Source organism: Carassius auratus, chromosome 22, assembly GCF_003368295.1.
Source record: "Carassius auratus strain Wakin chromosome 22, ASM336829v1, whole genome shotgun sequence".
Taxonomy (NCBI): Eukaryota; Metazoa; Chordata; class Actinopteri; order Cypriniformes; family Cyprinidae; genus Carassius; species Carassius auratus.
Window position 1 is genome coordinate 3,334,243 of NC_039264.1, and position 23,045 is coordinate 3,357,287.

A 23,045-nucleotide genomic window follows, 5' to 3' on the forward strand; every position below is an offset into this window, starting at 1 on the left:
TGCAAAATATTCCTGATTTATTCACAAAGTATTAACCCTTTAATCTACTAATTGTTCTTTGATAAATGAACGGTAGGCAAAGTTAGTGAGTCCAAATTAGAAGAGATGTTCATCGATGGACTTGATCCCCTCCTTAATCGGTGAGTTTACACACATTTTACTATTCTTTATCAACAATAAAGAGAGTTAATGTTTGTTTCCTTTTTTCTGTTTGATCTTTTCTTGCATCTTCATGATTCAACCAATCTCAGCCAATCTTCAGATGTGTCCAAACACCTGGCTCGCAGTTTTTTGAATGGCTCTATTCAAGATCAGTCCCACATACTATACAGTATATGCCCAGATGTCAGGAAGGAAAGGAGAAGCTGTGTTATTTTTTTCTTTCAATCGTGATCTACTCTACATGGATCTGCTGAGATGGACTATTGGAGGATTACACACATCTACAGACTTTCTTATGACCACCTGGTACAAACATCCATTTGTTACCTAATTGTTCTACTTGATCTTTAAGACTTCTTGCACAGTTAATCTCTTTTTTGAATGATTTCTTGTTAATGAAGGTTGCTTGATTCCTTGAGGGTAAGTGGACTGCTGTAATTGATCTCTCTTTGGTAATGCAGAAGCTGATGTCCATGTTTACTGACTTGTCATGCTTGTTGCCACAAGCTAAATTTGAGTTTGCTAAAGGCGCTTGATGCATGATTTTTACCCAATAGCAGTGGTTTGGCATTTATCGCTTGTTTGTCTGCCAATTTTTAATGCTTGTACAATACAGTAGTTCCTGTGTTTAAATATAATTTTTTTATTATTAATGTGCTACCAATTAGTGGTTGTATCCAGCTGTGCAAACTAACACATTTATTAACACTTTAGGCATAACATAATAAACTTGTTGGAAAAAATGACATTAAATAAATGAAAAATTAAAAGTTTATTTTGAGATTTCACAGTCATTTCAAATTTCAGATTCATTTATAAGCATGTGAACTATATTTAAAAAAGTCTATTACAATGAATTAGCATGAAAAGATAGCTGATTTAAAATTAATTTAATGCCTGAATAATCTTATAAAGAGGTAGTAAAGAGTTAAAAGTTAAAATCCCATACAGTGTGCATTGGCATCCCATCATGCTTTGCGTTTCTGGGTTTTGGTTTTGGTTTTGCTGCTGGTCTTTGCCGCAGTTGATTTCTTCAGACTCACCTCCACTGGGTAATGATCACTGATGTCCAGGGCCTGCCGAAGATTAATCATATTAATATATTATTTTCTAATCTGTGTGTGAACCTCAAATTTATAAGAAAAAATGACTTGTGTAGTATACTCACAGTTTCATCTGAAAGTTTGTAGGCTTCCTGGAAGTTGAAAGGTTTCGCAGATCTTGGAACAATAGCTTTTAACATGTCGTCCTTATAGACCACAATCCTACAAAAAATATTTGCCATCAACATTTTCCAAAGCTTGAGTGGCAGACTGACCTGTCCTTTCAAGGTATGGTTACACAACAGCAATGTACCAATACTGAAAGTTTTCCTTGGCATTTTTTAAGACTTCTGTGTACACGGATCCATTAAAAAAAAAGTTAATTACAGTATTGTTTTCCAAAACTTGGAATTTGAAACCCATTTTCAAAAGTTTGCACTTTCAGGTCCCCGAAATTCAGTTTTCCCGTTTGCATTTTTAAACGTTTTGCACTTTTAGTTGAAAACCATCTATGGCTTCTAAATACATCCGAGCAATGGTTTGCTCATCTTTTTATTAATAGTAATTATTTCACATTCATCTAAAGCATTGTCTACGCTGGATCTGATTTGCATAACGCTATTCGACAAAAGTCCATAGAACTTCATATTTTCTGTCTACAACAAATGAGTCCTTGACAGAAAACCAATGCCCTGTTCTACAATATATCCAATGTACTCAAGGCTATTGTGCTACTTCTGACAACAGACAATATAACTTTAGTCAAGGTATCTCAATGTTTAGTTGCTGACAGGAAGGAAGAGGACGCTGTAGGGGACAGAAATCCTGTGTGGTCAATGGCATGTAACGTTATTTAACAACATACCAATTGTTCAGATGATGAAATCTCTTAAAAAAAAAAAAACGTTCAGTGGACAAAAGATTCCGCGAATTCTAGGATTCTAGAATCCTCCGATCTAGGAACTTTATACAATGCGTGCTTTTGTACAGACTGTAGGCCAGATTTACTAAACGGCAAATTAGCGTGAGAGCACATTCCCAATAAAAACGCTAATGGGAGTGCAAATATCTGCGGGTGATCTACTAACAGATGGATGGGCAAATTAAAGAACACAGACGCGGTCAGTGCATTTCCAGAATGACCAACACAAACTACTGCAAAAGATACTTCACAGGCATACTACATACTGCATATGTACAAAATACACTTGTGTAATTTATTTAAAGGGATAGTTTCCTGAAAATGTTAAATTCTGTCCTTATTCACCCATATGTCATTTGAAACCCCTAAGACCTTCATTCATAAGATTTTTGATGAAATCCGAGAGCTTTTTGACCCTGCATAGACAGTAAGGGAGCTACCATGTTAAATGCCCAGAAAGGTCGTAAGGACATCATTTAAATATAAATAGTCCATGTGATATTGGTGGATTAACTCTAATTTTATAAAGCTACGGGAATACTTTGTTGTGGAAACTGACAGGAAAAGAAGAATTTGTTGAATAAAGTCTGTATTTTTGTTTTCTTTTCACATAAAAATTATTCTCCTAGATTTATCAAATTAAAGTTGCACCACTGATGTCACTGGACTGTTTTTAAAGATGTCCTTACTTTGTTTCTTTGCCTTGAATGTGGTAGTTCCTTTGCTATCTATTTCATCAAAATGATCTTAATATTAGGGATGTAACGATGAACCACGAGCCGGTTGAAAATCGATTCAAATATGTGATGAACAATTCAAATCAGTTGAGATGCTATAAAAAATCGTGATATAGTTGATGGTAGGAGATTATAGGAATATGTATCTGAGGGGAACTGACTTCTGTTTCCTTCAGATATGTTTTATGTATAGTTTCACAAAACAGACCATGCTGTTTTTGCTTCCAATTTCAAAATTATACAATCTAATTTAGATTAAAAACTACTATGCAGCATCTTTGTTTGGATCATGATTGAAATGCAGTGGTTGCCTCCAATTTTAAATGGAAAGAGCACATTTGTTTTATATGAAAAGATTTATTTTATTTGTGTAACTTATTTTGATTTGGGGTTTGTTTTAACATTTCAATTTAGTTTTGTCATATTTAAATTTCATAAAGAAACGTGCAGCAATAGCCTAATAAAAGGACATAAAATCTTGAGTTGAGTGAATCATTACTACCCTACTTAATATGTGTTTTGAAGATGAATGAAGGTCTAACGGGTTTGGAACAACATGAGGTTGAGTAATGAATGGCAGATTTTTGGGGGGTGAACTATCCCTTTAAAATAATCTCTTCCCATATATTTTGTGACTGGAAAGGGAAACTCCTACAAATGCATATGCAATAAGCGCACCCTTATTCATCACTAATGTTAATCCTGATTGTGCAAGCTGTTAGTAAGTCTGGCCTTGTTAGTCTATCCTTCACAGCCTCGCATTTTCAATACTGTGCCTATTCCCTGTCTACACTGTGTTTGAGTTTTGTCACATCGCACCATGCTTCAGCAGTTTGAAGCTGTCTACCATGAACACATCCAAGGGGAAGATCTGAATACATAAGTAGTGCATGAGTGTGAACTATATCAGAAATAACTCGGGACTCTATTTGCTGTTTTTGGCACCATTTCTTTAACTCACCTGTCGTAGGTGTAGTCATTGGACTGGATAACTGTGGTGTCCACATCGTCACCAATCAGCCAGTGGAAATTGGGATCGCTGCGGATCCTGATGGTCTTCATCTTCTTCTTGGAGACATAGGCACCGTCCGCGTTGAAGTCACCAAGGATCATGACGTTCTGTAGGACAGTTAGAGCTTTCTCTCAAACTCTAGTCAATGTTTGACTCGCTTGTGTATTTTAGCTGGGCAAAAGAACAGTTATCTCCACTTTAGGTAAACTAAAGTCAGCCCACTCAATTCCTGTGAATGTGTGCATTCACTCATTTGCCTGATACAAACAGAACTATATATTTCCTATGGGATGTGTTGTGGGTGCTTAGGAGTAAACTCACATCCGTTTTCCATTTATCCATGACATCCAGAAAGACGTCATAAAGTTCATCCAGTTCCTTCTGTGAGTCTTTGGGCTTTGTGTGAACGGGGATCAACACCAAATCTTTCAGCACTGAAAGAGACCAGAAATGACATTAATTGACCTCATGTGGTCAGCCGCCAAAGTTGCAAAGTTACAACGAACAAATGAATAATGACTTCAGTTTTGGTCAGTTTCTCAAATAAGTTGTATAGACCACTTTTACAGTGGTTTTACATTTTTTGAAGTTTCAGTTCCCATTCGTCAAAATGTTAAAAGCTCCAGGACAGGACAATACGAGGGTGAGTAAATGAGTCCAGACTTTTCATTTTGGGGGAAGTCTAAGTCATGTTATCACTGAGGATTTTTTAGTCCAGTTGGTGCAGACATTTCAAGGTTTAACAGAAGTTGGTTACCTGTGTGTTTACAGCGGAAACGCAAGATGAAGGGCTCTCGGGAGAAAGCATCCTCATCTCCCACTTGATTGTCTTCGTATTGGTATGTGTCGACCAGTTCGGCCTCATCTTCTCTATTAGAAATTAGTGAAAAATACAGTTTTTCAATGCTACATGTATGACATAATTAAACATCTAGTAAGCTGTATAAAATGCTACACAATTTTGAAATGCATGATATGCTCCTTTAGTATTTTGTTCCAATTTTTATGCTGAAAACCTAATTTACACAAATTTTCTGAATGTTGTACCTGTAGAAACAGACAAACTGTTCCTTATAAAGAGTCCGTCCCAGCCTGGAGCTTCCCACCATCGTGAAGGGACGTTTCTTATTAGCTCTGTTGGAGAAAACGTTCAGTTTGGGCAGACTCTATAGGCTTTTGAGCAACAGATGGTGAAGAGAATCTCTGAAAGTTCATACAGACCCGGTGCTATTGAGCTCCTGCAGAAATTTGTCTAAAGATTTGCCTGATTTGTCCACCACCTCGAGAAGGAGGATTATACTGTACCTCGAGAAGATCTAGGAAAGAGCATTGTGATCTGTTTAAAAAAAAATACTTCTGGGATTTTACTATGTGATTTTCTTACACAGTCAGATTATAAACTCACCTTAATGAGATATTTTACTATGTTTTTATCTGACAGCTTACTCGGACCCATACGTCTGATGTTAAAAGATGCGATCTTCATGGTGTCGACCTTAAGAAAGTGTAAACCATCATGAAGTGATACGAGTTTAACGAAAACAACACTTCAGACTGGCTTCAGGTTTTCAGGTCTGTTTCGGGTACCTCATGCAAACTTAAAATCAGAGGAATTTCTATACCATTTTCCTGTTCGCTAAGGGAAGTTAAACAGACAATTGAAGGATGCCTTGTTTGCACACAGGAAACCCTTATATCTTCTAAAGAGCTGACATGTCAGATTATGTAGGACCACAGCAGATCCGGCAGAGACAGCAAGGAAACCGCAGACAGTTACATGTTGAACAATGTTCTTAAAACAACACAAAGTTTTAATAAAATATATTCATCTAAGAATTGAAAGAAGCTTCAATGCACCAGAATGAAGTGAAAACTCCATTAACACACTCAAGACTCATCTTCGATCTTGTTTAAATGTTAAAAGAATCAGTTACAAACATGTTATAACACATAAATGAAATGCTTTTATGTATTTGCATTTATTTTTCTAGAAGTAAACACATAAATAATCAGCTCTTACCGAATCTTTTATGTACTATGAAGTATCTTACCGAAGCTTTTGTTTATCTATGAAGTCTCGTTTTCCTGTGTCGTACGTTAAACAGCTAGTAAATAATTTAATGCCTGCTCATTTGAAAACAAGCCATGCCCACTTCCTGTTTTTAAATCAGATAGGGTTTCTGTCGCACAGATGTCTAGTAAAATGGAGAAGTAGAGGCCTCTAGATTAAAAACAGATCTTCTCTTCTGTAGAGTTATTTCTGAAGTAATTTATAGCCGGCTTGACTGGAGGTAACCGCATAGGGTCTGCATGGGTCTGAAGACCAACTGAGCTGACTGCCAAAAGAAACAGTTTTTTATGATTGAATTTGCATTTGCAGTTGAAGTGGTGGATTCTGGAATGCACTGCTGCTTCAATATATATCGATTTCGAGTGTTTTGTTGTTAAATAATATTATTCTTCAGAATATTGAATGATTTGAAGGGCTTCCCCATGAGAAACTTGAATAGTATAGAAGTTTATTGTCTGAAACCTCTAGCTGATGAAAAGTACTGGATGCTTGGGAAAGTTCGGAGCTTAATTAGATCTTGGGTTGGACACGGGTTGTGTATTCTCTATGCGTGTGTGTTGGTATCTGTCTGTGCAGTCCCAGTCTCTGGGGGCTTTCATAACAGCATTTAGGGTGGAATGCTGGACGTCGTCCAACTCCCTGATGTATTGGGTGGCAGATATATGTCTTGGGTGTGAGACATTTCGTGTGAACTCTAATCTCATTTTTCTACAGTTGAACCAATCAGTATCCTTTTCACCAAAGTAGTGACATAGTCGGTGACCTCAGTTGGAGTTCAATTGCTGTTGTATTGAGATTGTAAGAAACTGTTGTCTGCCCCGACCCATAATCCACTCCAGAATGATTGATCATGCTCATTTCTCAAAATGGCTCAAATATTATAGAGAAGAAGAAAGTTAACAGTTGACTGAATCATTTGGGATGATCACATCTTGAGCAAATGTCATCAACTGTTGAATGGGAGCGGGTGTGGGACGCCCCAAAACTATCTCAGACAAAGAGGTGTCAGAACTTAATTAACATACAGACCACAGCTGTTAGATCAGGAGCAACTTTCTTTACATGAAGAGAATAAACTGGTTCATTCCCACTTCGTTGAACCCAGTTTGTCACTGCCATGCTGCAATAAACATCTACATTCTTATCATTTTTTCTTACAAGGGTGAATGCAGAGAGACCTACGCACTCCTCACGAGTGTTAAAGCTGACTTCTTCTGATAAAATTGCAAACTGTTTTCTAGAGTTAACTGCATCTCCGACTTCTGGTCTTCATTCATCATGGTTCGTGGGTTGTATCTGTAAACTCCCTTACACTATCAAAACCTGAATAAACCATTTCCAGACATTATTCCTAGAATCCAATGTTTTGATGGCAATCTACTGGATTTAACAAATGTACAGAGAGAAGATCTGCAAGAAAGTAAACGTATAAACCTGAACTGGACTTTATTTCCCCAAGGCAAAATTAGGCAGCAATCTTGTGTATTTAAATAATTTCAGACATGTGCTATACATAATTTTGCTATACATTAATCTATCTATCTGTCTGTCTGTCTGTCTGTCTGTCTATCTATCTATCGAAACCTGAATGTACATTTCCCGCCATTTTTCTGACATGATGTTTTGTTGTTCTTTAAATTCCTCGAATCCTCTGAACCTGATGTAGCTGTGATGTTGTTTTTGGCTCACTGGGCTTAACTGTAGTCATATTTCACTGCTTTTCATGTGGAAAAAGCAACAAGACAGCTGGATTGTCTGAACATGAAATCCTTCTCATCGACAATTAGGACCACAGAAAGGACCTAATATAACATCTATGTAGAGAAATATTTAACCTTGTGTTATAATTGTGTTACAATAGCCACTTTAACTCATGTCCAGGACAATGTCTCCTTCATCTTCTACCTTCAAATGCAATTGTAATTTAGTTTCTAGCTGTAATGAGGATGGTTGTATTGTCTGAACTCACCTGTACACTCCAGCACTTCCGAGTCAGTGTTTGCCCAGAGGGAGGAACTCTTGCTGTTTGGAGGGACGTCCAAGTTGGGGCTGGACCAAATCACTCTACAGGTTCCTGCGTCTAGCCAATCAGGTTACAGGTGTCCAGTATAAGTAATGCAGGTGATTTGAGGAATATATACAGTCTGTGTTTTCTTCAGAGTATCTTTGGACCAGTGCTTGGGTAAGTTACATTTAGTTCTTGTAGTATTTGAGTCTTAATTTGTACCATTTTTCTAAAAAGTCTATAAATAGTATTGGATAAGGATCCAATGTAATCTCAGCATGTGATCATCTCAGCAGTCTAAATATATTTAAATGCAAAATAAATATTTGTTGTGGGTTAAGTTTTGTTCTTTGACTCTTTAAATCTTTATTTTATTATTATTTTTTAAATAGCTTTATAAGTGTCCAGACAGTGTCTGATGAGAAGGTTCTAGTGTTTTTTATATTCCTACCAGGTTACTTGGAAAACTATTAAAAAACGGAAAAAACAACAAAAAGGCGCGCGCACACACACACTCACGCACACACAACTGTAAATCATGTAAATGAAGCCCCTAAACTTGTCTCTGCATGTTTGGTGTTGAATGGGTGGAATGTGAAAACACTTTGTAAGTCCATTACTTTGGATTTAAACTTCAGCCATTGTCACAAATGTGACCCTGGTCTAAAGTTGCTGGGGTATATTTGTAGCCAAAACACAAAAAAACATTGTATTGGTCAAAATTATAGATTTTTCTTTTATGACAAGAATCATTAAGATATTAAGTAAAGATCATGTTTTATGAAGATATTTTGTACATTTTCTACCTTAAATATATCAAAACTTAATTTTTGATTAGTAAAATGCATCGATAAGAATTCATTTGGACAATTTAAAGTTTTCTTAGTATTTTTGCACCTTCAGATTTCAGATTTTCAAATAGTTGTGTCTCTGTCAAATATTGTCCAATCCTAACAAACAATACATCAACGGAAAGCTTAATTATTCATTTTTCAAAAATGTACACTTAAGACTGGTTTTGTGGTCCAGTGTTACAAATAAGGTTTCAGGTGGTGGTGTCATGTTCACAACAGATGTCGTCCATATGTGTCTTGAATGTATGGGCGATTCTGCTGCTTTGATGTGCACTTACAATAGCAATGTCTGAGCTCTGGAACTAATTTCTGCACCATTCAGAGAAACCCCCAGGGCATAAAGACCCCCTGCACCAATTATTGGCTCAACACCAAAAAGTCCCTGAAATGGCCTCACACAGACCTTTCTTGAATCTTGAATGAATAGACATGTTCTTCTGCCTCAGTTTAGTGGTCGATTTCCTTCTCTGCTGAATCAAATTACACTTTTTTGTATTTCTACAACAAGAAACATTTTAAGTTGTTGTTTGACCATTTCAAGAAGAGATTATCTTGTCTGCTGATCTCAAACCCGTAGTAAAAACTGAAACAGGTTCTTCCACTTGTAATGGCTTAAAAAAGATTCTGGTAATAGCAACAGCTTTCTAAAAAAAAATAAATAAATAAAAAAAGTGTGTTTCACTTTATATTGCATGATAAAGTCTTTCATGAATGTAAAAACATAATAAATGCAATAGCCATAGCCTGAAATGAGCTCTACTGTTTTTCATTCAATGTAGGTTTGCATTTCTATTACAGAAAGTGTCATTATTCAACTTCTAATTTGGTTTCTTTCATTTCATGAAGAACAGGCATCATGAAGGTCGCCTCTTTTAACATCCAGAAATTTGGGAAAACAAAACTCTCCGATCCGTTTGTGCTGAAAACACTGATCAAGGTAAGGCCTGGCCACACCTAAAGTCCAGAGTCATGAGAAATACACACAAAAACATCCCATTTGACATCTTGAATGAGTGTGTTTCATGAGATTTACCTTGACGTCTGATAATCCCTCACGGTATGTTGACAATGAGGCTAAATGGTTTGTTTTTACGTTGCTCCCTTTTTTTCAGATCGTTTCACGCTATGATATTATTGTTATTCTCGAGGTGGTGGATTCTAGCGGAGATGCAGTGGATAATTTTCTCAAAGAGCTGAATAAGTGAGTCAAACAGGTTTTTTTTGTTGAAAATCCCTGTTAGATAACAGTAATAACCACGACTGACTGCTCATCAACAGGTTCAACAAGACACACCGTTACACACTGGAGATGAGCACACGCCTGGGAAGAGACAATTACAAAGAACAGTTCATGTTCCTCTACAGGTAACTGCCTAATTTTGGAGATGCATTCAACTTTTAATTGGAATGGAACCCATATTTAATTTTTTAGAGGGTTCAGCACACATAGAACATACCCTTAATGTTTCCATCTGGTTCCTGTTTGGTTATTTTTGGGAGACCAAGTAAGAATGTTCCCTGTAGATCATTTTTGTAACCAGAAACGAACTTAAAGAGAACCTATGGAGAACGTTCCCTATTTGGAGATTAACCTTCCTAGAATGTTGTTGGGATGTTTCTAAGGGGACCTATAGAGAACATTTCCTAATGGTGCTATATTTACGTGTTGGTGGTGCTAATTCTGAATTTAAATACTTGCCCTGCCCATTCACTTTGACATTCTCTAGTTATAGTTTTCATAGTCTAGACACAACAACTATATAAAAATAAAACAGGCCGTTTAGTTCTAAAGATCAAACAGAGGGTGATAAAAGGTCATAAAAACAAATGTATAAAACTGAGAGTTCCGGTCCTTGATTCTGATTGGTTGAGCCGCATTCCAAGCTGTTGTTAATTACTCTACAAACACACACCTTTGTTTACTTCTGTGTTGCTCAGCAACCACACTGTCGGAACCATGAATGTTTCTGAGGAACACATTCTTTTGTGGAAGAATACTGTTTTAATTATATCATTACACATTATTTACTCTGTTTTATTCTGTGAAACCTTACTACATTCATGGAATAACCATTTTATAAAAGCAATAACCCCAGTGAAGCCGTGGTTTACAGAGAATTTATAACAGGTGGGTTTTAGCCTTACAACACCCCTTAGCTGTTATAAATTCACTGTAAACCATGGTTTCTTGGGACGTATTACTTTAAGATTGTATTAGCACACAAACTTGAAAAAGTGGACCTTATGGTGCAAATTAAAATGTAAATATTTAAAGACTATCCGTTTTATTTATTTATTCATTGTACTTATCTACACGGTCTGTTTTCAATATGAAGGGATGACTTGGTGGATTTGGTCGGGTCTTACCAATACGAAGACAATCAGCCTGGAGATGAAGATGCTTTTGCCAGAGAACCTTATATTCTGCGATTCAAATGTCATAATACAGGTGAAGTACAGCATATTACATGGGTGCAACAGTCTCGTGATTTTAATGCACAGTGTAATTTTACTGGGCGTGACTATGAGCTTAGTCTATAAGGAAGTATGTTTGTCTTTGTTTCTTTGTGATAACTTAATTCCAAGTTCATGCAATTAACAGCTAAAACCAAATTACACATAAATGTCACTGGCTAATTTATCATTTAATCTCTGGGTTGGGCTATGACAAATGCTGTGTGTGGAGGTCAGTTATTGTAATCAATAATCTTATTCATGTCTCAACAGTGTTGGAAGATTTGGTGCTGATGCCCGTCCACACCAAGCCTGAGGATTCAGTGAAGGAGCTTGACGAACTTTACGACGTGTTTCAGGATGTCAAGACGAAATGGAAGACCGATGTAAACATTACGCACAACTACAAGACTTTTATGACAATCATCCATTAGTTGAGACAGGATTTGTTAATTGAAATACATGAGGATGAGATTTAAACTTTCATTATGTATAATGACATACCATGCTTTATTGCATTTATAAACAGCATACATTTTGTAATATAAGAATGGTTTAAAAACAAAAGCATGTGCATATCCATACAGAACATCATGATTTTGGGGGACTTCAATGCAGACGGCAGTTACGTGTCCAATAAAAAAATGAAAACAATCCGCATCAGGAGTGACAAGAACTTCCATTGGCTGATCTCAGATGACGAGGACACCACAACCAGCACCAAAAATGACAACACTTATGACCGGTAATTAATAACTCTAAAAGAATAATCAAATATGATGTGAAGTCATTCTCATTAATATGACATGTTCATGCACAGGATTGTGGTGTATGGAGACGATATGTATGATGCTGTTGTTCCAAACTCTGCAAAACCATTCAACTTCCAGAAGGCCTACAAACTGACGGATGAGGAGGTAAACGAGAATCATTTTACATTTGAACTGATATTTAATCACACTTACCATAAAGACATGAGTTGTTACTGTACATTTAGTTTACAGAATGAGTTTAGTATTTTTAAAACACAGATTTAATGTCTTCACAGGCGCTGAAAGTGAGTGACCACTATCCAGTGGAGGTGGAACTGAAGAGAAAACGTAAGCAGCGTAAACATAAGACACATGAACAGCAGAACAGTGATTGAAAACAGATGACAGAGAGAAACAATAACATACGATTTTTTTTCTGTTTAGGTTAAATGGAAAGGCTTAACTGAACATCATATGGACATGAAAAACTATGACTATCTGTATATAAAGATGGATAAGCTATTATGAACACTTCTGGTCATGGTTACATGTTGAAATGCTTGGATACTGTACAGTTGTTTTGAATGTCACATTAATGTTTCACACTCGAAGACATTAAACATCTGAAATCGGACTCAGTCATTCCAAACTTTCTTTACAAGTGTTTTAATTATTGTTTACAATAATCCTGTGGACCCAAATCATAAGGTGGTTTGAACGGCAAGAAAATATACATCTCTTTCCAGACTTCTTCATTCCATCTCTTTATATGGAAGAAAAAAAGAAGAAAAAAAAAGTGGCACTGGCCCCCCTTGAAATTTGGCTGGCCAACCCGCAGAACCTGATTTTGCCAAGTGAGACATGTTCCTGGGACAACATCTTTGTTGACCCTGGAACAACATTGTGATTAACCAAGAACAAGACATGAAGAACAAGTTTATAGATTTTGTGAAGTTTACGCTTACAATCACTGTTTGGTGATTGCACATCAGTGTCATTCATCTATCATTTCCTCTGATTTTAGGGATTACTCATGATTAAGGTTAGGTTTAGGTGTAGGGATATGGTCAAGAATATATTTTTGGAGTAAAATGTTGTTCCAGGGTCAACAAAAAATATTGACCTATGAACACATCTAACTCAGCAAAATCAGGATGTGCGGCTAACCCACCATGTCTTGCTATAGGCTTGTTTTTAATAAATTTCTAACTGTATCTGGTCATGGCAGTTCCTAATATGTGCATTCTTCTCTTTATACATACTTTTAGGTGGTTTCTATAACGTGATGTATAACAAATCTCTCCACTCACAAGCGGATTTCCTTCACTCACAAAAAACTGGATGTGTCCTTTTTAAAATACTTCATTCTTTTATGAATGGGCTCTGCTCTCGCTCAGCTATTGAGTGTACATGCTCAAACCTTATCTTCGCATCACTTAAGACCATAAGACCAGTCCCTCCAGAAAAACGCAATTATGCGATCGCGTGATTTAATGCATAATCAGCCAAAGGCCGCATATTTATGCGGGTCGCATTTTTTCAAATACGCCGCTCTTTTGCCGCATAAATTGCCTATTTCAAAAAGCAAAATATGCGGGGCTAGCATGATTTCACAATCCCTGTATTTTCGTTGCAAAAAAACTCACATATATATTAGCAGAAAGTTGAAAAATGTTGCGTTTACTTCACACAAGTAAAGCGCCATTTCCCCCCTATTGCCATGGGAACCTTATGAAGTGACGTAATTACGTGACGTGAACATCATCTGCAAACCCGCGGTGAAACTTGAAGCGAGCAAATCATTCTTATTTGCCAACAAAAATAAGCGCAAAAGAACTCGCGAAGCAGTTTCCCGATTTGTTACATGACAGTGGAGCCAAATTATATTGCGAGAACTTGCGAAAACTGCGGTTTTATGAAATAGATAAAAAAAGGTGATTCCCCCAACACCCCCTTCTCACTAGGCTAACACTGTTGTAGTTTCATTCAGAAGTTGATGCAACTTTACAGTTGTAAGATTGCATTTTATTTGTTACAGAACAGTACCAAAAACGTACAGTTAATTATATTAGTAGTATGTAAAATAATTTACGTTGCCGTAAGAGATTGCAACTTAAATATTCTGTGATTTAGTATGCTCGCTTATCATAAGAAATTACTCTTTACATTTAAGGTAGTAGCCTAGTGAGAAAACCGTGTTCACCTTTTTTTCATCAATCCGCAGTTCATCAATATCCTGCATATTCCATCGCATTTTTTAAGAAAACGTGCCTCAAAATCAAGGATTTTTGCCCGCAACAATCACAAAAAAGGGAGGGACTGATGAGAGCTTTTTTTTTTTAATTCAGGCGAGAGTAAGCACCAAATGGAAGCAAGCTGATTATAGCCAGCCTTCTCTAGTTATTTAATTTATTAATAGCCTACTTATTTTCGTGCTTTAACTGCTTAAATTGAAAATATGTACTTATGCACTCATTTAGTGCATTTGTATTTTGTTGTTTTTGTAAATAGTTATGCAATTAAACCAGGTTCCAGAAATAATCACTGAGGGTGCTCTAGTCTCAACGCGCATTTTCACATACGTTTTCCCGTCTATTGATGTAGTCATCACACTGACAAATAAAAAACCTTAAACCTTTAATATACTGATCCACACAGAACATTATGACTTTGGGGTCCTTTATAATGCAGACGGCACACGTCTAAGAATGATTAGATAAACATCAGAATATGCGAGATAAATTTGCATCGGTTGATCAAGGATGGCATGGACATTGCGCAGCCAGCAACAATAATGAACATACTGATGATCAGTAAAGAACTACACTGCACAAACTGAGAGCAAGCGAGCGACCACTATCCAGTACAAGTGGAAATGAAGAATAAAAGTAAGCTTAAAGTTAACAATATGACACATGAACAGCAGCTCAATGTCTAATACTACAGAACAAAATCGTCAGATTTAGACTTTTTTTTAGTCTGAACAAAGATGATAGTGAGATGTAGCATTTGTGGACAAGAAAAGTGTGCCTGCGGAGATCAGAAGCTTGTAGAAACACTTCTGTGATTGTATTGATGAAGTTTACTGGAAATGTTTGGATATTGTACATGGATACTGTAGACATTAATCAACTGAAATTGAAATGCACAGTCATTACAAACTTTATTCCTTTACAAGAGAAATATAAACTAAAAAATAATTCATTTTAGTCGCCACTTTGGACCCGAATCATGAGTCGGTGGTTTAAACGGCAAGCAGATATACACAGAAACACATTCATTTCTTCCCAGACTTCTTGATTCCTCCTCCAGCTACAGAAAGAAAACAAGAGAATTGACTGTCAACAAAAGAAAAACTCAATACCATACAGAAAGATTTCTGGAGGCTTTATGTGTCTCTTACTTAAAGGTCCTTTCCCAGCAGCCTTGGCTTTCAACTGTTCCATTGCTTTCTGCTCCTCTTTCTGTTTCTGTTTGAAAGCCATGTCCTCCTGTAGAGACGATTAAACCGGTGAAGAAACAGTGCAAAACATTTCAAATGTCCCCTAGTCATTACTTCACTCTCAGCAGCTCCTCGGTCCACAAACCGTGATCTCAGTGTTTACGTACAAACTAGGGGTCTAACGATTCACTCGTTATGTCGATGCATCGATTACAAACCCTGACGAATCTGGCGCGTTTTCTCTCAAAGTCATCATTCGCTGATGGAGACGAAAAGTTAAATAGCTACTGTAGCATTTTATTTTGTGAAAATGAGATAGAAGTTTTCACACTGAACGAGAAGTGATCTCTCTCATAGACGTGCCAGGATTTATCTGCAGCTAAACTGAAGAAAAGCAGAATAAACTGATGAAACATGAAGAAAAATTTATAAAAATTAACAAAAAAGAAGAGAATTCTTAAAAAAAAAATTATTATGATAATACATAGGCTACATACATAAAATGATCATATTTTACATTTCTGTCACTTCTCAAATGATGGCTACGCGTCCCTGGTGTGACAAAATGTTAGCTGATACATAATACTTTTTAAGCTCTTTTTTTAAATCTTGGCTTAACGTACATACATTTTTATGTATGCCATATTATGCTATAGCATCATTAAACTAGCATCTAACAATGGATAATTTTCCCCCAAAAGGCTGGTGTAATTTGTCCCCCATGACTAAGCATTTAAAAGATTAAGGGGAAACATTTAAATAATCCTGTCAATGCACTTAAAGAGTGCAGAATCGAATCGCTATAATCGAATCTAATTTAATTGTGAATCGTTCTAAATTAGCAAAAATCGTTCTTGGATCGAATCAAATCGCTAGCTACGCAAAGATTCACAGCCCTAGTAGAAACACTTCAGCAGAAAGCTGAACTTACATCGTCCATCTCCTTCGACTGCTTCTTGGGAGCCTTGAGGGGTTTCTTTTTACCTCCTGCAAAAAAAAAAAAAAAAAAAACGTATTTGAATACCATTATAACATCAATAAATAAAAAAATTATGCATTTGAGAAAAAAATTATTATACAGTTAATAATGGATTTAAAACAGATTTTCATTATAACAATAAAAAGAGAAACCAAACACTGAGCAAACTCATTCATTAAAATGTGGAGTCTTAACGCGGCTAATCTTGATAGCATCGTGAATATAAAGATTAGAAAATCTACACGTTTACAATCTATAAAGAGCCGAGAAAACCATCGGAACTTCTTGTTTGTAACTCATACGAGTTTCTACACGCTTAAACGGTCATGTTTAGCGTTTGTGTTATAATTTTTACCGTCTCTTCCAGACATGATGCTCAGATTGTTTAGCTAATGCGTTTTTCCGCGCTGTCAGGACCTCAGCTGTTACCCGGACGTAGTGTTCCCGTCAAGTGCCTGATTGGTTTTGGCGAATCGGTTCGTTCGGACGGTTAGTGGAAATGAACTGGTTCTAAAGATAATTTGATTCGTTTGAGTCAGCCTCACGGTTTTATTCTCAATTTTATAATCTCCTTACTGTTTTTTCTTTCTCTTTTTCTTTTAATTGTTGGTTAATGCAATTTAAAAAATGTAATAGACAGCCGAGGGATTGTTTTGCGAATCGGTTCGTTCGAACGGTTAGTGGAAATGAACTGGTTCAAAAGATAATTTGATTCGTTGAAGTCAATCTTACGGTTTTATTCTCCATTTTATAATCTCCTTGCTGTTTTTTGTTTTAAATGGTTGGTTTATGCACTTTTTAAAATGCTATAGACAGCCGAGAGATTTAAATGATTCGCAAATCAGTTCAATTGAATCATTAAAAAAGAATCTATCGAAATGAGCACCCACCGTCTGTGCCTGAAAGAAATGCTCTGTCGTCCGGCACAATGACATTTAAGGGACTTTGACTGACATTTTAAATACTGTTCAGCCTGTAAACATGAGAAATCACTGACCCGAGCAGAAACGGCACGAAACGGAGAAACGCTGGTATGATTTGTGTTGGTTCTTCTCCTGAAATTAATTCAGGAAATTAAAACATTGTTTACCGACATTATTGAACCATAGTATATAAAGTGTATTATTATAGAATTTACAACACATTGTGAATAAATGCAACAACATAGCCTGTAGTATTAGTGAACTGATAAACTAAAAAAAAATACTGTAGTATACTTTATCTTTTACTACAGTAAACTGTAGTGTATTGCAGTATAATATACCCTATAGTTGTTACATTACCTCAACAACTATAGAATTACCACATCCAATTAATTTAAGTACTTTACTATAGTATGGATCAAAAACATATATTTTCATGTGGGGATACCACCTCATGAAGTCTATACATTTTTATTATGTTTACAGGTTGCATACTTGACATGCGTGGGCTCTACTTATGAAGCTCTTCAATGAGGTTCAGAGGAAACCCTATATTTCTGAGCAGCCATGTCTCCACATGTCTCTACCGACACCAGGTCTACGGCCCGGTCCAAAGGAACCTCCACAAAACGTATTGCACCCAGCAGCAAAGTCCTAAAGATGAGCCGAATAAAATAACCTTCATTAAAGAGCACACAGCATTTGCGTTAACGTACGCAGGAGAGCTGGGAAAGCAGTGGGGGCGAAATGCGGTGAAAACCGCAAAAGTTAGCGTCAACTACTGGTGGGAGAGATATGAGGAGTTTGTGGGGCTTAAAGAAGTCAGAGAGGCTCAGTCCAATGTCTCTGAGGTAAAGAAAACATTAAAGATGCACCTGCGTTTACTGTGTTAGTAATCAAATTGGTGGATCAATAAAATTAGAAAATCTTCATGTAGAAACCTCAAATGATCTCACTGTGCTCAATCCAAATGAAATTTCGATTGGATTTCTTTCGAAAATGGATTCAAAAATAACTTTTGGATTCATTCTAACTAACCCAATAATCGCATGTAAGCGAAGTCACATTAGGATTCATTTAAATGTTAGTATAATCTGAATTGTGTTTTGCTGTTAGGCTGAAAAGGCCTTCATGGTCGCCAGAGGGATCTTCAGAGAAGCTCTCGCCAGCCTGGAGGCGCTTCAGGTTCGGCTGAAGGAAGTGAGGGACCGTTTGGACCGTGTGTCCCGTGAAGATGCACATTACTTAGAGTTAGCCACACTGGAACACAAGTTACTGCAGGTGAGGTGGACCTAGTCATGTATACGTATATAGAACTAGGAGCGATATGGCCAAAAATGAACACAATCAAATTTTTCATATCAGTCGATATGGATAATTATTAAAATAAATTTCAAATCTTAATTTCTTTCAAGTTTAAATGCAGATGTTTGCCCCCAAGTGAAAGTTCTAGAAACCAGACAGTTAATTGTGGTTTTAAACTACTCTTTGTGATCAGAACTTGGGGAAAAAAGGTCAAGTTTTTTTAATTCTTTACACTTTCCCAGGCATTTTTCCTTAACAAAATATCTTGAAAGAAAAAGAGAAATTCTTAGTTTCTACACGTTCTAAACTTCTAATCATGGAACAGCAATTTAAACTTTTTTGTCTCTTAGAAATGCACATTTGACATTTAGATCATGATAACTACAGTTAAGTCTACACACATAGCACCTCAATAATATGGTACCCCCAAGTTGCTCCAAACCCGTAAAAGCTTTGTTTATCTTCGAAACACAATTTAAGATATTTTGGATGAAAACCGGGAGGCTTGTGACTGTCCCATTAACTGCCAGAATAGTCCATCTGCCATCAGTGGTTCAACCGTAACATTATGAAGCGACAAGAATACTTTTTGTAAGGCAAAGAAAACAAAAATTCAACAATTTGTCTCCTCTGTCTCTCCACATCACCATAGCGCCGTTTTGGAGAATATGAGATGAACGCAGGCAGCGTACACTCTTCTGTGTCAGCCGCACAGCACCGATACATTTTATACGTGTATTTACACTTTGATTTGAATGAAAACAGCGCATCCGTATGGAATTATATTCCGGACTTTATTAAAAAGGAATTGCAAATTGAATTTGCAATTGCGTTTTCAATTTGTGGACGCATAAAATGTGACATAATCCAAACGCAAATGCAAATCGCGCATTACCGTTTGCATTTTCGTTTAAGTGAACGCACAGTGTCTGGCAAATTTAAAATTGAAATGTAAAGTCCGTTTGCAATTGTGTTTCCCATGTCTTACGAGCTATGAGCCTGTCATATTTAAATAGCAATATTAATTACCACATTTGCCTTTTCACTCTCTCTGGACTGTGCATGTAAACTGCCAAAACTCAAATGGAATCGCAATTCCTTTTGCATTTGAATTTTCAACGTCTACACGGAAACCTGTCAATCAAGTGACAGGGGTGGGGCCATTTTATTGGGCATGTTTACATTGGGAAGTGAAGTCACTCACAGTCGACGGTAATAAAAGAGGCAATTGATATAATATTTAGTTTCATTTGTAATGACTGTATATATACATATACATTTCCCTGAACTTAGTACATTTCTGCTGCTATTATTATGTTTAAATGAAAAATGAAAGGAGGCAGTGGTAGTTCATATCCTTTTTGTTTTATTGTAAATATACAGTGAGGAAAATTGCTGTAGTCAAGGCGAGCTGACTGAAGTTATCAAGTATGCTGCTGTTTGGAAAATTACCGGACCTGCGTCCTCGCAGACATCACACTCCCGAGTCGAATGCACAAAGTCTGAACTACCGAGGATGCAAGTCCGAAATCAGCGTACTTTGTATTGAGAAACACGCGCAGACCTTTGTCACCAGTCTATTTGCCTAATCTTCCCGATGTTACGGTTTAACTGGTTACCATGTTATCTTGTGACTAATTTCCTGGTTCAGGTCTCTGCTGTAGATGTGCTGGAACGACGGCAGCAGACTCGGCGATTCTGAAAGCACAAACTGACGCGATATTAAGTGTTTAATAAACGCAGACTTGCTCAGTGCATGATTCAGATATTATTGTAAAGATTATAAGTTATTAGTATGATCGCCCATTTCGCAGGCTGAAGTAAGTAGGATAAACAAAAAAATAAAGTACATCTTTGTTGGCACGGGTTTCGAACACGCGCTAAAAGACAGAGCGTCGCCCCACGAGATGAGATTCATTGACCACCAAGCTACCGATCTACACAGAATCAACTCTAGATCTCTCGATTGAAGACAGGACTCTCGGCGGCACATTGTGCAGATGCTGAATCAGGGAAATGTGACCGTGTTAACTTGTGACCTGTGTTTACTTATTATGAAAATAAACCATAGCAGACCACTGACTACATTTTATGGTTCATGATGTTAAAGAACATTTCATAACGTCTCAGACAACTGTACATTTGTGGCTACTGTGGTTTAATTATAAACACTATCGATAACTCATATTTACCTAAAACATGGTACATTTTAGTATGATCGAAGATACAAAAATTCTTCCAGAACAGACTTGTATATGTGGATTCCCAGAAGAGATGAGAAATGGATTCGTGTTCAGCGCCACAAAAAGAAACATAAAGTGTCAATATCAGGAAACATCTTTTTTAAGTAAAGCTTCACAGGATAGAAAAGATGAAGTAATTTTTTAAGACACATCCTTAACCTTACTGGTTATTAAGTATTTAGGTGACAAAGTCCACACTAATTAATTAATAATTATTTATTACCGTCGAATGTGAGTGACGTCACTTCCCAATGTAAACACGCCCAATAAAATGGCCCCAACCTTGTCACTTGATTGATAAGTTTCCGTGTAGACATTGGAAATTCAAATGAAAAAGGAATTGCGATTCCATTTGAGTTTTGGCAGTTTACATGCACAGTGCAAAGAGAGTGAAAAGGCAAATGTGGTAATTAATATTGCTATTTAAATATGACAGGCTCATAGCTAGTAAGATATGGGAAACACAATTGCAAATGGACTTTGCATTTCCATTTTAAATTTGGCAGACACTGTGCGTTCGCTTAAACGAAAATGCAAACGGTAATGCGCGATTTGCATTTGTGTTTGGATTATGTCACCTTTTATGCGTCCACAGATTGAAAACGCAATTGCAAATACAATTTTCGATTCCTTTTGAATAATGTCCGCAATATCATTCCATACTTGTAAAAGAGGTTTTAACCTCAATGTGACTTTCCTAGTTAAATAAAGGTTAATAATAATATATACATCCGTGCAGTGCGGCTCAGTGGATAATCTCTAAAATGGCGCTACAGTGATGATGATAGACACAGAGGAGACTTTTGGTGCATAACCACTGTATCAAACTCTTGTTATCCTTTAATCTAGGAAATTTTTATCACCATAACTATTGATATGAATTGCACAATTGCCTTCCTTTTTTTTTTTTTTTGTCATTTACAGGAAGAACGGCGTCTCAAAACGGCCTATGAGTACGCAGAAGGTGGCGAGCGAGAGAAGTTTGCACTCTTCTCTGCTGCCGTGAGAGGGAGCCACGAGAAAGAGAGGACCAGGGCTGAACGCACCAAAAACTGGTCCATTATTGGTTCGGTGTTGGGCGCCCTTATTGGGGTAATGGCTCCACTTATATAAACCGGGTACGTCTGCAGGAACTCAAGAGCTTGTTGCTGGAGGCCCAAAAGGGACCGGTGAGTCTTCAGGAAGCCATCAAGGTCCAAGCCAGCATGCACAAAATGCAACAAGATGAACTCAGCAACCTCATCGACTCACTCAGGACGGCTTTGAAAGGAGGGGTAAAAGACGTGAAAGCAGCCAAACCAGTGTTTGTTCCACCAGCAACTGCGCTTGTCCCAGCGTCTGCATCTAGTGCTTCAGAAGAAGCGATTCAAGAGATTCTCCAACACAGCCAAAGAGCCCAAGGGCTCATTGAAAGCCTTAAACCGCAGCTGGAGCATCTGGAGGAGAATGTCGAGAAGGTTGAGACCGAGCTGCAGGCGGTCAAGACAACTCTACAGTCCCATCCCGTGGAGAAGCCAGTCATTCAAACCCAAGACACGCAGCTCTTTGTATGCGACACAGAGACAGTCGTTCAAGGCCTTGGTCAAACTGAGAAAAGACTGGAGGCGCAGATCAACAAAACAAGTCTATACAATACTGTCCTGACATGTGCTGCGTTTGCTGTGACTGTGCCAGTTCTGTACACACTGCTGAAAGGTACTTGAAAAGTATGCTGGAAGTGTGCACTTTAGGGGCCAGTTAATAGACTAGGAGAATCATGTACTGAAGTTGTCCAAAATTGATTAAATATTGTGAATACTAAGTATCATTGTTTGTATGGATATTCTTTGTCTTCTACTGATTCTTAATTCATGCTAAAATTATAATGTACTGTATTCTTAATTATTTCCACAAAGAACCTGTTTTCATTCATCTCATGTTTTTTTTATTACGTTTTATTTTAAATATAGATCCATCTGAGGACATAGTTTGGCACTTATGTGACTCTTCACTGTAGAAACTGTTTGTTTTAAGATAAAATGCGAACCTTCAACTCATTAGTTTGGTGCTTTTCTTATCTGTTCTCTGTCAATCCTATTTTGCCCGCCCCTTTTCACGCGTCAAACCAATGAACGTACAGTTTGGAACGATGGTTCCACCAC

General features: G+C 37.1%; 3 protein-coding genes, 1 long non-coding RNA gene and 1 pseudogene across 6 annotated transcripts; 3 read left to right on the plus strand and 2 right to left on the minus strand.

Annotated features, from left to right (window-relative positions):
• LOC113040631 (uncharacterized) lies at window positions 1–747 on the plus strand. Its single transcript, XR_003275263.1, has 3 exons — window positions 1–140; window positions 252–468; window positions 564–747. It is a non-coding gene; the product is annotated as an uncharacterized LOC113040631 (long non-coding RNA).
• Window positions 748–915: 168 nt separating this feature from the next.
• Window positions 916–7,924, minus strand: LOC113039401 (deoxyribonuclease gamma-like). Of its 3 annotated transcripts, none has more exons than XM_026197298.1 (9): window positions 7,917–7,924; window positions 5,282–5,371; window positions 5,098–5,192; window positions 4,924–5,010; window positions 4,634–4,746; window positions 4,198–4,310; window positions 3,826–3,983; window positions 1,331–1,427; window positions 916–1,238 (listed from the first exon to the last, which is right to left on the minus strand). In XM_026197298.1, exons 2-9 carry the CDS (start codon window positions 5,360–5,362, stop codon window positions 1,131–1,133), a joined length of 852 nt encoding a protein of 283 aa, XP_026053083.1. In that variant the 5' UTR covers window positions 5,363–5,371; window positions 7,917–7,924; the 3' UTR covers window positions 916–1,130. The 3 variants fall into 3 exon arrangements, with proteins under 3 accessions (XP_026053083.1, XP_026053081.1, XP_026053082.1); XM_026197296.1 differs by lacking the exon at window positions 7,917–7,924 and adding an exon at window positions 5,928–6,091; XM_026197297.1 differs by lacking the exon at window positions 7,917–7,924 and adding an exon at window positions 5,897–6,091.
• A 183-nt stretch (window positions 7,925–8,107) lies between these two features.
• Window positions 8,108–12,650, plus strand: LOC113039402 (deoxyribonuclease gamma-like). The gene is made up of 10 exons (XM_026197299.1): window positions 8,108–8,129; window positions 9,658–9,743; window positions 9,919–10,007; window positions 10,085–10,171; window positions 11,143–11,255; window positions 11,534–11,646; window positions 11,848–12,005; window positions 12,081–12,177; window positions 12,309–12,360; window positions 12,457–12,650. Exons 2-10 carry the CDS (start codon window positions 9,663–9,665, stop codon window positions 12,459–12,461), a joined length of 795 nt encoding a protein of 264 aa, XP_026053084.1. The 5' UTR covers window positions 8,108–8,129; window positions 9,658–9,662; the 3' UTR covers window positions 12,462–12,650.
• Window positions 12,651–15,156: 2,506 nt separating this feature from the next.
• LOC113040632 (translation machinery-associated protein 7) lies at window positions 15,157–16,885 on the minus strand. Its single transcript, XM_026198922.1, has 4 exons — window positions 16,789–16,885; window positions 16,386–16,441; window positions 15,416–15,503; window positions 15,157–15,324 (listed from the first exon to the last, which is right to left on the minus strand). The coding sequence occupies exons 1-4, from the start codon at window positions 16,802–16,804 to the stop codon at window positions 15,290–15,292; spliced, it is 195 nt and encodes a 64-aa protein (XP_026054707.1). The 5' UTR covers window positions 16,805–16,885; the 3' UTR covers window positions 15,157–15,289.
• A 344-nt stretch (window positions 16,886–17,229) lies between these two features.
• Window positions 17,230–22,702, plus strand: LOC113040633 (coiled-coil domain-containing protein 51-like; annotated as a pseudogene).
• Window positions 22,703–23,045: the final 343 nt, after the last annotated feature.